The 14,126-nt window shown below is 36.0% G+C and overlaps 1 protein-coding gene across 5 annotated transcripts in view; it reads right to left on the bottom strand.

Annotated features, from left to right (window-relative positions):
• Positions 1 to 14,126, bottom strand: part of LOC130630176 (tetratricopeptide repeat protein 39B-like) — a 123,689-nt gene that overhangs the window by 34,456 nt on the left and 75,107 nt on the right. For all 5 annotated transcript variants that reach the window (XM_057443575.1, XM_057443572.1, XM_057443571.1 and 2 more), the window contains one exon: positions 1,650 to 1,709. In XM_057443575.1, coding sequence (XP_057299558.1) covers positions 1,650 to 1,709 — 60 coding nt within the window. The remainder of the gene's footprint in view (positions 1 to 1,649; positions 1,710 to 14,126) is intronic.

Raw genomic sequence — 14,126 nt, 5'->3', positions numbered from 1 at the left:
CAGAGTTATGTAAAGTATTGCGAGGAACGCACACAAAGACGAAAACAAAAAACAAGACTCTTTCCTATGTACGTATCCATCCTGTACTGGAACTCTTAGTTCTGTTTCATACTTTATTAACGTAGAGAAACACCAGCAGAACGACATCAGTTTTGGAAATAAAAATAAGGAAAAAACAAATGATTTCAGGAAACCTGGCTAACTTTTATTATTTTTATAGCATGGGACGGCAACATCACAAAAACTGGATGGGTGAACTAACATATTTAAATATGTTAGAAACAAGGAGAGTTTTTCAATAAAATGGTTATGGTTAATTATGCATCCGTACAGAATTCTTATTTACAAAGTATTAGAGCACTATAAAGAAATTTTTCCTGAGAACAATTTCTTTTTGACCGGGAACATTAACGTTCTAAATTGCTTGCGGTTACAATGTTTAAAATTACATTTTTGTCTCCATTGTATTACGTCAAAGGTTGTAGCTAGCTGAGCCACAAAACTATTTGTCTTATATGTCAAAGTTATAGGTAGTTATATATACTTTCACTTTTAACCATAAAGTCTGTTTGCTAAATCTTATAAATGTATATAGCTACTGTACTTATTTCTTATGGCAGGGTTATGGGTAGCTAAAAACCTCAAAATAAATATATTAAAGATAAACACAAAATGTATTTCCTAAAATTAATCTGAAATGCCGAGTTAAATATTAATGTCTCACTTGCTATTAAAAATGAATGTCGCATATGAGTACTTAGTGTAAGAAAATGGTCTCTTTGAGTTTTTTGCTCGACGGATTCCAAATTGTAATGTAGGCGTCATTCACAAAAGAAATGCCCTGAGAGGCGTAAAAACTACCTCGTTTGTTTGTCTGTTTGGCGCCCTAATAAAGTGGTGCAGACTAGGTCGAAGTAGATAAAATATAATTAAAATTTTAATTACTTAGACTTTTCCGGAACAAAATTCATTAATGGTATACGCCAAAATATAGTTTTTCTATTATCATCGCACTGAAATCATAATGCGAGTTATGTAATGATCATTCAAGTTATGTTAAAAATATATATTTGATGATCTGTTATAAATAGTTACATTTTTATCACTTTTTTTCCTAAGTTTTTAAAGGCTGTTGCTTTTTCAACAAATTCTTGTTACATAACCACTGTTGAGAAATTATTATAATGCTTAGTAAGAGCAGAAAACACAGACACATCCCACACGGTAAATTTGACACGGTATTTTTTATCGGTTTTACGATATTTGTTGTCCCAAATCCTAGGATGCTACAGGACAATTATGACTTTATACGTGGCAATACAATATGAATTAGCACGTTATAGGGATTTTTGCTTCACACAAGTGAAGAGATTTCTAACTGCAAAAATGTGGAGAAAAAAATGGGCCTGAAATCTATCGAAGTTCAGAAATTATGACAAATCATATCCTGGTAAACGTGTGACATTTTGTGTTTGTTTAGCAATCAATAATAAAACCAAAGAAAGCAAATATTCAAATCTTTCAGGAGACTTTCTAAAGAAACTGAATGCAAACAACCACAAATTGATATTGTGGATAGGAACATATATATTGAAAAGTTATTCTTGCCCAAACGTGATCTACTCAGATTTATCCACACAAAAACTTACTTCATTCAGTTGACCTTGTGTTTGTTTTAGTCGGCCGGAAAAGTAAAGAAATATGGAACTCTAAAAAAAAAAAATGGTAATATTACATTTGAGCTACAGAAATCTATGAAATTTCTACCCTTAAATAGACAACGGTTCTCAGAGTGACCACTAATAAAATGAGAACAAAAGTAAGGATATTAAGGAGACAAATTGACATTTTTAAGGATATTTTGCTGCAAACGAGAATAAAAAAAATAAAAAAATAAGGATAATTAAGGAGAAAACCAATTTTAGTTCTCATCTTTAATGTTAAATATTACGTTCTATGATAAGAAAATTATACATATTATACAAATATACATATAAACTATGCCCTGAAAGATAGAAAATATAGGAATTCAGGTAACAGAGAAATATGTCTATTTTACTGGTGATGAACAATCCATGAACACATTTCCAAAAAAGTTAGGATCAGAAAAATTAAGAAATAAGGAGAAATTAAGGAGAATAGATAAAATCTTATACATTATTATAAAATCTTATATATTTATATATATTTAAGTACTTTTAAAGACATTTTCTTTTTCTAAGGTTATTTAAGGAATTTAAGGAGGAGTGGCCACCCTGGTTTTATGTGGAGATCAAACCCACAACCTTTAGACATCACTTATACTGACTGTGTTGCCGATGGTATAGCCACAATTTTAACCATTTCAGAGATTTACGGCATGGCTTGGTAGGTAGTTAGTTTCCTGTTTATAACAGTCACCTGTTTGTACCCTGTATTCAGTCTGTATCATCAAATTAACGAGCTACCGATTAATTACATGTTTCCGCAGACTTAATTTTTAACGTCCAAAAATTTTTCCGTAAGAAAATTTAGCTCATTAAGGAAAACTATATTTATTGGATATCTATCTTATTCTAGTCAGAGAAAATTATTTAACATACAGGGAGAAATGTGTACTTTATTTGAATCAAGAAAAAATAGGTACTAATTTTCTCAGGTATTAATTTTTGCGGAGCAAAGCGTAGTGAGCGCCAGCGAAGCCTATTTCCTCATTTATAAGCCAAATATAAGGCTGTATAGGATTTCCGCGTCTCGCCCCTATACATCAAAAATATCGAGCACTCTCCCCCCACTACGAATTTCAGACAAATTTGACTGTGTTTCCCAGTAACTTTGTCTGGTAATTTTTCTCGTAAGTTTCATATTGAGCGAGACAACGTATTTTTTTAGCACGGAGATGGAGTTTTTGTTGTTTTTTAAAGATGGTGCTAAGCGTAGCTAGCTAGAAACGATAGGAGATTTTTCAAGAAAGAAGTGGAGGTTTTGTACCTATTATATCACTATTTTTTACATGTTATGAACCCCTTATTTAGCCTTACTTACACCTAAAGCTAGCTAGCACAATAGTAGCAGCTAAGCTAGCATAAAACTATCAATTGAGCTAGAATAAAACTACCTATTAAAAATTATCTCTTATGCTAGCATCATAAGAAAATTCTTTATGACAGATTTTCGAGTTAGCTAGCTGTTCCACATTCTCCCTCAGTTAGTGACATAATTCTACTCTAATTAGGAATGTCCATCACATTCCTAATTATCGTATATGCTTGGTAGTTACATCCGTCTCCACAAAATATGTTGGTCCTTGGCAATTTTAACTTGAATGTAGCATAAAAATAGCTAGCTAGCTTAAAAAATTCTTTCAGACAGATAACATAGCTGGCATAAAATTAAATACTTAACTGGGATGAAACTATCAACGTGGCTAGCATAAAATTAGCTATTTTTTGAGTGAGATACTTCTACTCTATAAGAATGTCCCATCACATAGCTTGTTCTAGCTATAATTGTCTCTGACAATTTTACACCAAAAACCAAAAAGTTTAGCAATGTCAGCAAAAGAACATAGCTAGCTGCATATTTTGCAGATAGTACGTCCCTTCTCTTGTTAACGATAAATGTTTTACATATAAAGGTTGATGTGGAAATCTACTTTTTTAACTCTGCCCCTGAGCATACACCAGTGCGGCTGAGGTTATAGAAACAGAAATTCTTTCACTATATATTATATCAGGTAACTTTTTCAACGTCTACATTCGTTTTGAAAGAGGCTTTTATATAAATTCTAACATGCGGTTCTCGTGAAATTATCAAGACCTACTGAAGATCTTTAAATATATTTATATTTAAATATATTTATATTTAAAATATTTCTCATTCATTTTTTGGGTTCAATCAGAATAAATTTCAGAAAATTGAAAAAAATTTCCTGATCTGGAAATCTCATAATTTCTAAACCAGAAAATAATTCCTGAAATAATTCATGAATTTTTTTTCCGTTTTTTGTAACTTGACCCGAACTGTACACTGATGCCGGACACCATTCTTGTTCCGTTTAACATTTTTTAGTATTTTCAGATATATCAGGTTCTAAAAAAAATATGTCACTGGCCCATGCAATATTGCATTCAGAACACACTGCGGTACTGTTAATGCAGAAAGCCCCAGGATATGTTTCATCAAATTAAACCTTTTTCGCTTTGGCGAAGATGAAACCGTTTGATCAATTACCAAGAAGCACGTGGAACTTTGTGTTTTATACGATTCAACCGAAATGGGTATCTTAAACTTTTCCCAGTACATCAAAATTTTAAAACGTCCCATTTTTTTGACCCTCTTGCCCAACTCTCTTTTATGGTCATTTCTTCAAAATGTTACGTGAAAATCTGATTGGTCGAGACCACGCTGTTTCCAGTTGAGATCAGGTCGGCATAGAGCTTTTGCCACGGTCACTTTTACTAATATCACGTGACCTTCTCTAAGATACTTAGCGCCGGAAATGAAAATTGCGTTGATGGCCATATTGGCTTGTTGGTCGTAATGGACGGAAGGTCATTTTCAACAAAACAAAGAAAGGGTATGTTTAGCTAGCTAATATATCACTATTATGTTACATGTAATGATCCCCTTCTTAGCCTTTCTCACACCTAAAGCTAGCTAGCATAAAACTGCCGACTTAGCTGGAATAATAATAGAACTTAATTAGCATATAACTATATAGCTACCTAGGTACTTCTTGTTTGCTCTTTTTTATGCTAACTAGCTGGCATAAAAAAGAGCAAACAGTGCCATATAGCTAGCATAATACACTAGCTACACAGCTAGCATAAAATTAACTACTTACCTGGGATAAAACTACCAATGTAGCTAACATAAAATTAGCTATTTTTGCTAGCATAAAATCAGCTACATATCAGCATAGAAAAGTTCTTTTGGACAGATTTTCTAACTAGCCAGCTAGCTATACATATACTACACCGTGAGTGAGATAATTCTACTCTTTAGAAATGTCCCATCACATAGTTTGTTCTAGCTACAATCATCCACAAAGTTTAGAAAGTCAGCAAAAAAAGAACATAGCTAGCTAGATATTTTGTAGATAGTAGATTCATGGGGAACGCCGGAACGACTATCGGAATGAAAATCGGAAAATGGGATGTAAAACATGTGTAGAGAAAAATTTGAAAAACTGCGATCATTGTTGTTACTGAGGATCTAGCGAACATTTTAAAAGTGGTTGTAAAAAGAGATTTAACAAAGGAAAACAAAAAAACGAGTAATGATTGGCCCTGAAAACGGGGGGAACCAACTTTTGTAAAGAGTACCTGTTTATGTTTTGACGAAAAATCGGATTTGAATGTTTATGAAGCAGGGAAAATCGGAGCCGTAAAAGTTGATTGCGAATATTTCAAAACATCAATAAAGATGGCGAATTTTGTCTGCAAAAGTTGTGGTTGACTTGAACTGTATATAAAAATATATATTTAAAAATTTGTGTTTACTAAAACATCTTAGGATTAGACTTATAGCTTTTAGACACTCAGTTATTTAGTTTTTCTTGTTTTGTCTTCTCTTTGTATTGTAATCTCTCTTGGTGATAAAGTCATGCACTTTTACAGCCCAGAGGGATTACAATGCAAGTAATAAAAGACTATTAGTTTTTATTACTGTGATTTAAGTATATTACGTCCCTTAGGAGATTAGTTTTATGATATTTATTCATTTTGTGCATGTCTTTAATTTACCATGGCATGATTCGTTTGTAAAGCATTTTTAACTCTAGGGATATTCAGAAAATTATTTAAGATGCAATTTATGTATAATATTTAATTGAGTAAAATACATTGGGCCTCATGTCAGAGCTCACCCCAAAAACTGAAGTTTATGTCTTGTTCCTTCAGAACAATTTGGTAGCAGAGGGTAGTTGCTGGCCACAAAATGGATGACCAGTTAAAAGAAACTGTATTGAAGAGAGCGAAATCAACCAAGAAGAGCAAGCTGACAAAGTTCAAGCACAAGATGTTACATATTATCAACAGATTTTAGAGGAGCATCATGATGAAGTGGCAGAGGTCATCAACAGCTTGTCAGATCTGTATGAGCTCACTAAAAATAAAAGCGTGTTCATACAAACAAGTGCTGAATTACTTTAAAGAAACAAATACATGGTCGTTCAGCATATATATTTTTATGGTAATATTTCGACCTCCGTATTGGAGGTCTTCATCAGACTTTTGTATAGTCTGATTTGGTATAGTACGGTACGAATTGCACTATACATTGAAGAATTGGAACAGTTTATACCAATCCGACATGCCAATGCAAAGGATGTTGAGAAGTTTGCTGATTTACTGGATGTTGCTGTGCTGAATTTAGAAGCCTGTAGAAGATATGAAGAGCTTGGAACAGGCTCTCTGTATGTCAAGCTACAAAGGAAAATGACAGAAGCAATGTTAGCGAATTACCACCGTTGGATATATGAAAACGACAAATTTGAATCCGTTGTGCAGCTTCGTGACTGGTTAAACAAAGAAGCAGAGTTTCAGGTTATAGCAGCTGAGACAATCAAAGGCATCATGAGTAAAGGTCATGATGCAGACAAAAACAAAGAAACCAGATACAGAAGTCTGCATACTGAAAGTAATGAAAAAGAATCTGACAAACGATGCAAGATCTGTGGAGAATCTCACAAAGCATGGTCATGTAAAGTCTTCAAAACTTTAGAAGTTGCACAAAGGTGGAACATGGCAAAGGAGAAAAAATTGTGCTACTGCTGTCTTGGAGAGAATCATCTCAGCAAAGACTGTACACGTAAAAGAGTTTGTGGCATTGGTGAATGTAAATCACAACACAACAAATAGAAATAAAGATGATAAAGAAAGGCAACAAAAGAAGGATGAAAAAACAACATTGATGGTTGGGAAAGACAATGAGATGTCTTTGAGGGCAATTCCTGTTGTTTTGAAATGCGAAGAATCAAAACTGGTGGTGAATGCATTGTTGAATGATGGCAGCACAGAATCTTACATAAATGGAGACGTTGCTGCACAAATTGGAGCTCCATCTGGGATGCTTCGAAAAGTTCAAGTAAAAGTATTGAATGGGCAGATAGAGACAATTGATACCATGCCAGTGGATGTGACACTTGAAAGTTTGGACAGTCAAGTTTCCATACCATTTACAGCAAGTTCAACAGAGAGAGTTACTGGAAGTTTAAAAGCTGTTGATTGCCAGAAACAAAACTCAGATGAGTCTAGAAGAGAAAGAAGCACTTTGCATGGTTGACAGCTTGAAGATTTCTAACAATCGGTATGAGGTGTGTATCCCATGGAAAAAAGAAGCTTCAAAAATAAAAACCAACTACAATATGGCAGTAAAAAGACTATGTTGCACAAAGAGGAAGTTGGGAAAAGATGCTTGTGCAGCTGATGAATATGGAAAAATCATCAAAGAATATGTACGCAAGGGATACGTAAGAAAACTACCATCCGAGGAAGAAGATCCAGAGAAAACTTAGTACCTTCCCCACTTTGCTGTTTTGCGACAAGATAAAGTCACAACTAAAACAAGAATAGTGTTCGATGGTTCTGCTAAATACAACAACAAGTCACTTATCATGACATCATTTATCAAGGTCAAAAACTACAAAATGATCTATTCAATGTACTGTTACGCTTCAGAAAACACCCAGTTGCAGTTGTCATTGATGTAAGCGAGATGTATCTGCAGATCCAGGAGAAAAACATTGACAGACCTTTTTTCAGGTTCCTGTGGAAGGATATGGAGCTTACAAGACTACCTGATTGATATGATTTCAAAAGATTGGTGTTTGGCACGAACTCGTCACCCTTTGAACGACAATTTGTTGTGAAGCATCGAGCTGAAAGTTGTGCTGTAGATTTACCATTGGCCGCAGAATCAGTGCTTGAGTCTACATATATGGATGACACAATGGATTCCATCCCTGATGACCACACTGCAATCACACTGTATCATCAGCTAAGTGAGCTTTGAAAGGTTGTGGTATGCAGCAAGAAAATGGATATCAAACTCACAAGACGTTCTCAAGAAAATCCCTGAAGAGGATCGAGCATCGTCAATCAACATAAATGAAGAAAAATTACCGACTGCAAAAACCTTGGGAATGGTGTGGTTAGCAGAGGAAGATTTGTTACGTTACAATCCAATAAAAATTAATAAACAGCTGGCATGTCCAAAAAGAAATTTCTTGAAAAGACTGGCTTCTGCTTTCGACCCACTTGGATTCCTGTCACCGTATGTGGTACAAGCAAAAATCTTGATGCAATCATTTTGGGAAGCTGAATTGGACTGGGACACCACAGTAAACTTTGAATTGACTAATGAAATTAACGCCTGGTTGGATCAACTAGACGAATTAAAGCAAGTCTCTATCCAAAGAAGCATATGCTTACCACAGCCAGAAGAAATGACAGAGTTCTTTCTGCATTCATTCAGTGATGCTTTAGAGAAAGCGTACAGTGCTGTTATATATGCCACAACCAAGTATCAATCTGGCAAAATTGTGACACGACTTGTAGCTTCTAAAACAAGAGTTGCTCCACTGGCATCAACAAGCATTCCTCGCATGGAGCTGATAGGAACTGTATTGATAGTACGACTTGGTAAAAATGTTGCGGAGGAATTTAAGTTGAATACTGAAGTGATTGAATACTGGGTGGATAGTAAATGTGTACTTCATTGGATTCGTTGGAAAAGCAGACGCTATAAATCATTTGTGGGAAACCGTATAGCAGAAATATAAAAACACTCAAATCCAGCAAGGTGGCATTATGTTCTATCAAAAAGAAACCCAGCAGATTTATTAACACATGGAATGACATCAGCAGAGAGGAATGCAAGCACATTGTGGTGGAATGGACCAGATTTTCTGCACAAAGAAATATCAGAGACACCATTTGTCCAAAAAGACCTGACTGATGAACTTCGCACAAAGTATGGTACAAGTTACCATCAATACTTAGTAGAAAGTAGTAGCATTAAAGGTATTGAGAGATTGGATCCACAACGCCATTCAAGATGGATGCGCTTGGTTAGATTGCTGGCATGGGTGAGAAGATTTATCTTCAATTGCAGACAGGGGGCAGCAACAAAGCAAACTGGGGAACTGTTGGCTACTGAAATAAAAGATGCTGAAGAAAAGATCATTATTGGTGCATAAATAAGTTCTTTTACTAAAGAATATAAGCTGATTGCACGAAAAAAAAATGTAACATCAAAAAGTCCATTGTCCTGCTTGATGCCAAGTATTGATGAAGACGAGTTACTTCGGGCTAATATGAGAATTAGAAATGCAGAATATCTACCGCTGGCTGTTCGATATCCAATCATCCTACCAAGAAATCACATTGTCACCAAGCTAATTGTTAAGCATCAACATAAAAGCGACGATCACCACACTAGAACCAACCATACATAGTCAAAGTTATCAGCAACGTATTGGGTCTTATCAGCAAGAGAAGTAATCAGGGAAGTTAAAAGAGCTTGTTATGAGTGCAAACGTCGAAAAAAGAAAACACCAGGGTGCAAGAATTGATCAGGCATTTTTGGCAAAGATGGGTTAAGGAATGGCTACCATCAATTAGTTCCACACGGAAATGGAAGAATGCAACAGCAGACTTGAAGGTTGGAGAAGTTGTCTTGGTCATGTCTCCTGATCATCAATGAGGTTATTGGAAACTTGGGAGGACTCGAGAGGTATTCCCTGGTGTTGATTGACATGTACGAGTGGTCCGTGTTATGATTGGAGAAAATGAATACTTGCGGTCAATCAATATCCTGGTGCAGTTGGAATGTGATGCATGATTTTGGACTCTGTTTTGATATCGAGAAACGATCGAGGAGGGAAGAATGACTTGAACTGTATATAAAAATATATATTTAAAAATTTTTTTTACCAAAAAACATCTTGGGATTAGACTTAGCTTTTAGACAGTTATTTAGTTTTTCTTTGAGTAAAATACATGGGGCCTCTATGTCAGAGCTCACCCCAAAAATTGAGGTTTGTGTCTTGTTCCTTTAGAACAGTGGTTGTTGTCATTCTGATCTAGATTTTAAGGTTGTATCTACTCCCGTTTTATCTAACCAATTACATGTCGAAAATAATAAGGAAGTATCTTCTAAGAATTGTAGCATTAATTCACGTTGTCCTGATGTTATATTTCACAAAGCTATCGTCTGTGACATGATTAGTTCTATCAAACTGTTTTCTGAAAACGTTAATGCGAATGAAGCTAAGCTTGTAGGAAAAAAGCCCCTGTTAAATTTTTCCATACAAGGCAAAAATTTTTAAGGTCTTTATGACACAGGCAGTATGGTCAGCTTAATAAGTTCTGATTGGCCGAAAACTGAATTTCCTGAGGCTCAAATTTACCCTGTAGATGAATTTTTTTCTGAGAATAATGTTGCTGTTAGCCTACACGCCGCAAATAAATCAGAATTTGATTTAGAAGGTGTTGTGATGTTAAATCTTTCCTTACCCTCATTAAACTATGTGGTTACCACAACGTTTATGATCACCAAGGAAAAAGTACCACACCCTATCATTGGATTTAACCTTATCCAGGCTTGCTTTAAATCATAAATTTGACCCACAAGAAATACCAATTATATTGGAAACTGGATCTCCTATGTCAAACCAAAGTATCGACCCAACAGTGAGTTCACTCCAAAACATCTTTAAGGAATTTAATACCACTTTAGCCGAATCGGTCATCATACCCCAAGATACCTTAGTGCACGTGAAATGCATCATACAAAAACCTAAAGAGAACCACAATTACACTTGGATCTTTCAGCCAGACCCAAATATAACTGCTGATCTCCAGTTTCCAGTGATAGTTACCCAATCGAACACCAAACATATCAGGGTTCCTGTGCGTAATATAGGCACCAAAGGTGTTGCACTCAAAGGAAAAATGTTGGTAGGTTATGTTAGTGTTGTTGGTGTAGCTGAAGAGATCGGTTGTGATAGAGGTGATAGTGTCGCTGATAGGATAGGTGGAGTTAGGGATATGTATGGTGTGCATGGTGGCTATGTTGATATGTGTGGTGTAAATGGTGACGAGGTTGGTGTGTGTGTTGTGTGAATGGTGGATATGATAATTTGTCTGAAATTGGTAGTAGTAAAATTGAACTAGTTTGTGTCCACACTCAATCATTTTCTCTGCCCTTTGTTTCACATTTTCTTCTGTTTTTCCCATATCGTTTTTATTCAAATTTTAATCAAATATTAAGTATTTTTAGCCATTTTTTTAAACAGGATACATTTGTAAAGCAGATATTTTTTCTGAAATGTTTTATCCTGTATAAATATTGATAAATAAATAAATAAATAAATGAATGAATGAATGAATGAATGAATGAATGAATGAATGAATGAATGAATGAATGAATAAATAAATAAATAAATAAATAAATAAATAAATAAATAAATAGAGCTACTATGCTGCCACCTGTTGATTTAGATCACCTACCATCAAAACAAAGAAAAGAAGTGGAAAATCTTTTTAGAAAGTATGTGTTTTAAAGGGATAGGGATGATATTGGCTCGACTGAAAGTCAGTGAAACAACAGAACCATTCGAAATAATATACATTAATTATTTACACTTGGACCAATGTCGAGGAAACTTTAATTATTTTTTGGTGGTCGTAGACCCCTTTACAAAGTTTGCGCAAGCATATCCAACTAAAACAAACTCAGCAAAACGGCAGACAAGAGAGGAGTTGACCGTTCTCCACCATGCCTTAGTTTAAAGGGGCGATTGTGCAAGTCCCATGAAATGCCACATAGTGATGGTGTCACTTTAAAAAACACCCAGTCCGGTCTGTGAAAGGTTGGCGCTAGGAAGGGAATCCAGCTGTAAAACAATGCCAAAACTCTTTATTAATGGCCGTAAGAATAGTTGATCAGACAAACTGTGTAAACGGGGCTGGAACTCTAAGGAGTGAAGGTGTCGCGCACGGTAGGACAGATGTCAGGTGTGAGCATCGTCAGACCGTTACCCAACTACCACATCACAAGGTAGATAACACTAGCTTGAGGATGGCTAGTGTAAATGTTGGTACTCTGAGAGGTAGAGCAGGTGAAGTAGTTGAAATGTTAGAACGTAGATCTGTTGATATGTGTTGTGTTCAGGAAGTCAGGTGGAGAGGAGCTTCAGTGAAATTTGTGGAAGGTAGGAGGGCAAGGTATAAGCTTTTTTGGATTGGTAATAGTGATGGATATGGAGGAGTTGGCATATTCATTGCAGAGAAGTGGGTAGAAAAAGTAATAGATGTTATGCGTGTTATTAGTCGTATTATAGTGATAAAGTTTTTGATAGGTAATAGGATTGTCACTTTTCTGTCAGTTTATGCTCCACAGTGTGGACTCAGTGAGGAAGATAAAGATAAGTTTTATGATGAGTTAATAGCAGTCACATCAAAGTTTGGAGACACTGAACTTGTCATGGTGGGCGGCGACTTTAATGGTCATGTTGGGAAGTCATCTGAAGGTTATAGAGGTGTGCATGGAGGCTATGGATTTGGGAGCAGAAATAAGGAAGGGGAGAGATTGCTTGAGTTTGGAATGGCAACAGACATGGTGGTTTGCAACACATCATTCAGTAAGAGACAGACTAGGCTGATAACATATGAGTCAGGTGGTTGTAAGACACAGATAGATTACTTCCTGGTTAGAAAGTCAGACAAGAAAGTGGTGAAGGACATGAAAGTTATATCGGGGGAAGAGTGTGTTTCCCAGCATAGGTTGCTGGTTTGTGATATTATCTTGAAGAGTGTTAAAGAAGCCAAGGGAAAGTACAAGCCCCGTCGAAAAGTCTGGAAGCTGAAGGAAGAGATTGTAGCAAGACAATTTAGTGCAATAGTTCAGCAGTTAGCCTACAATAGTCAATGTGATAGTGACAATGTTGAAAGTACTTGGACTACTTTAAAGAATTGTCTTTTAGAAGCTTCTGATGATACCTGTCGGTGGACGAAAGGACCAGCTAGACATAGACAGACCTGGTGGTGGAATAATGGGGTTGACCAGTGTATAAAGGAAAAGAGGAAACTTTGGAAAGAGTGGAAGTCAGGTGGTAGTAAAAATATTTACTTAGAAGCTAAGCGTCGCGCTCGTACAGCAGTGTATAAGGCAAAATCAGAAGCAGAGAGAAACAGATTCGCAGATGTGTTAAGAAGGGAAGACCAGCGCAATGAGGTATTCAAGATAGCAAAGCAAATGAAGAAGACTAATCAAGATATTGTAGGTGAGAAGTGTATACGTAATGATGAAGGTGTTTTGGCTAGCACAGAGGAGGAGAAAAGGGTAGCTTGGAAGAATCATTATCAGAGGTTGCTTAACACTGAGTTTGATTGGGACGAGGATAATTTGTCTGATGATGATGTTGTAGAAGGGCCAGAAACGATTCACTTAGTGATGAATTTAGTGTAAATGTTGGTGTACATCAGGGTTCTGTACTTAGTCCTTTGTTGTTTATTCTAGAATTAGAAGCGCTGTCGATGGAGTTCAGAACAGGTTGTCCATGGGAGTTATTGTATGCAGATGATTTGGTTCTCATAGCAGAGTCGATGGAAGAATTAGTTAAAAAGTTTAAGAAGTGGAAGAAAGGACTAGAAGAGAAAGGGCTAAAGGTAAACACAGCAAAGTCTTAAGTCATGATTAGTAGCATTGCAGCCAAGTGTGACCTTGTAGTTGGAAAGTGGCCTTGTGGAGTTTGCAGGAGAGGGGTTAATAGTAACTCAATTTTTTGTCAGACTTGCAAGCATTGGGTACATAAGAAGTGCAGTAGTATTAGTGGAAGGTTAAGAGCTGACATACAGTTTGTATGCAAGCGTTGCAAAGGTGAGATTATAGAGAATGAAGTATTTCCAGCTTTAATGATGTACAACAGTGGCTCGTTAGAGATAGTTGAGAACTTCTGTTACTTAGGTGATTTGTTGGGCAGTGAAGGGGGTGTTGGAAGAAGTGTTACTTGCAGGATAGGTTCTGCTTGGAAAAACTTCAGAGAGTTACTTCCTTTGTTGACTAGCAGAGTCCTGTCAATTGAGGTAAAAGGTAGTTTGTATGAGGCCTGTGTAAGAAGTGTTATGTTGTATGGTAGT

Source organism: Hydractinia symbiolongicarpus, chromosome 2 (assembly GCF_029227915.1).
Source record: "Hydractinia symbiolongicarpus strain clone_291-10 chromosome 2, HSymV2.1, whole genome shotgun sequence".
NCBI classification, from domain to species: Eukaryota; Metazoa; Cnidaria; class Hydrozoa; order Anthoathecata; family Hydractiniidae; genus Hydractinia; species Hydractinia symbiolongicarpus.
The sequence above is the reverse complement of the archived record's forward strand: the minus strand, read 5'-3'. Positions and strand labels throughout refer to the sequence as shown.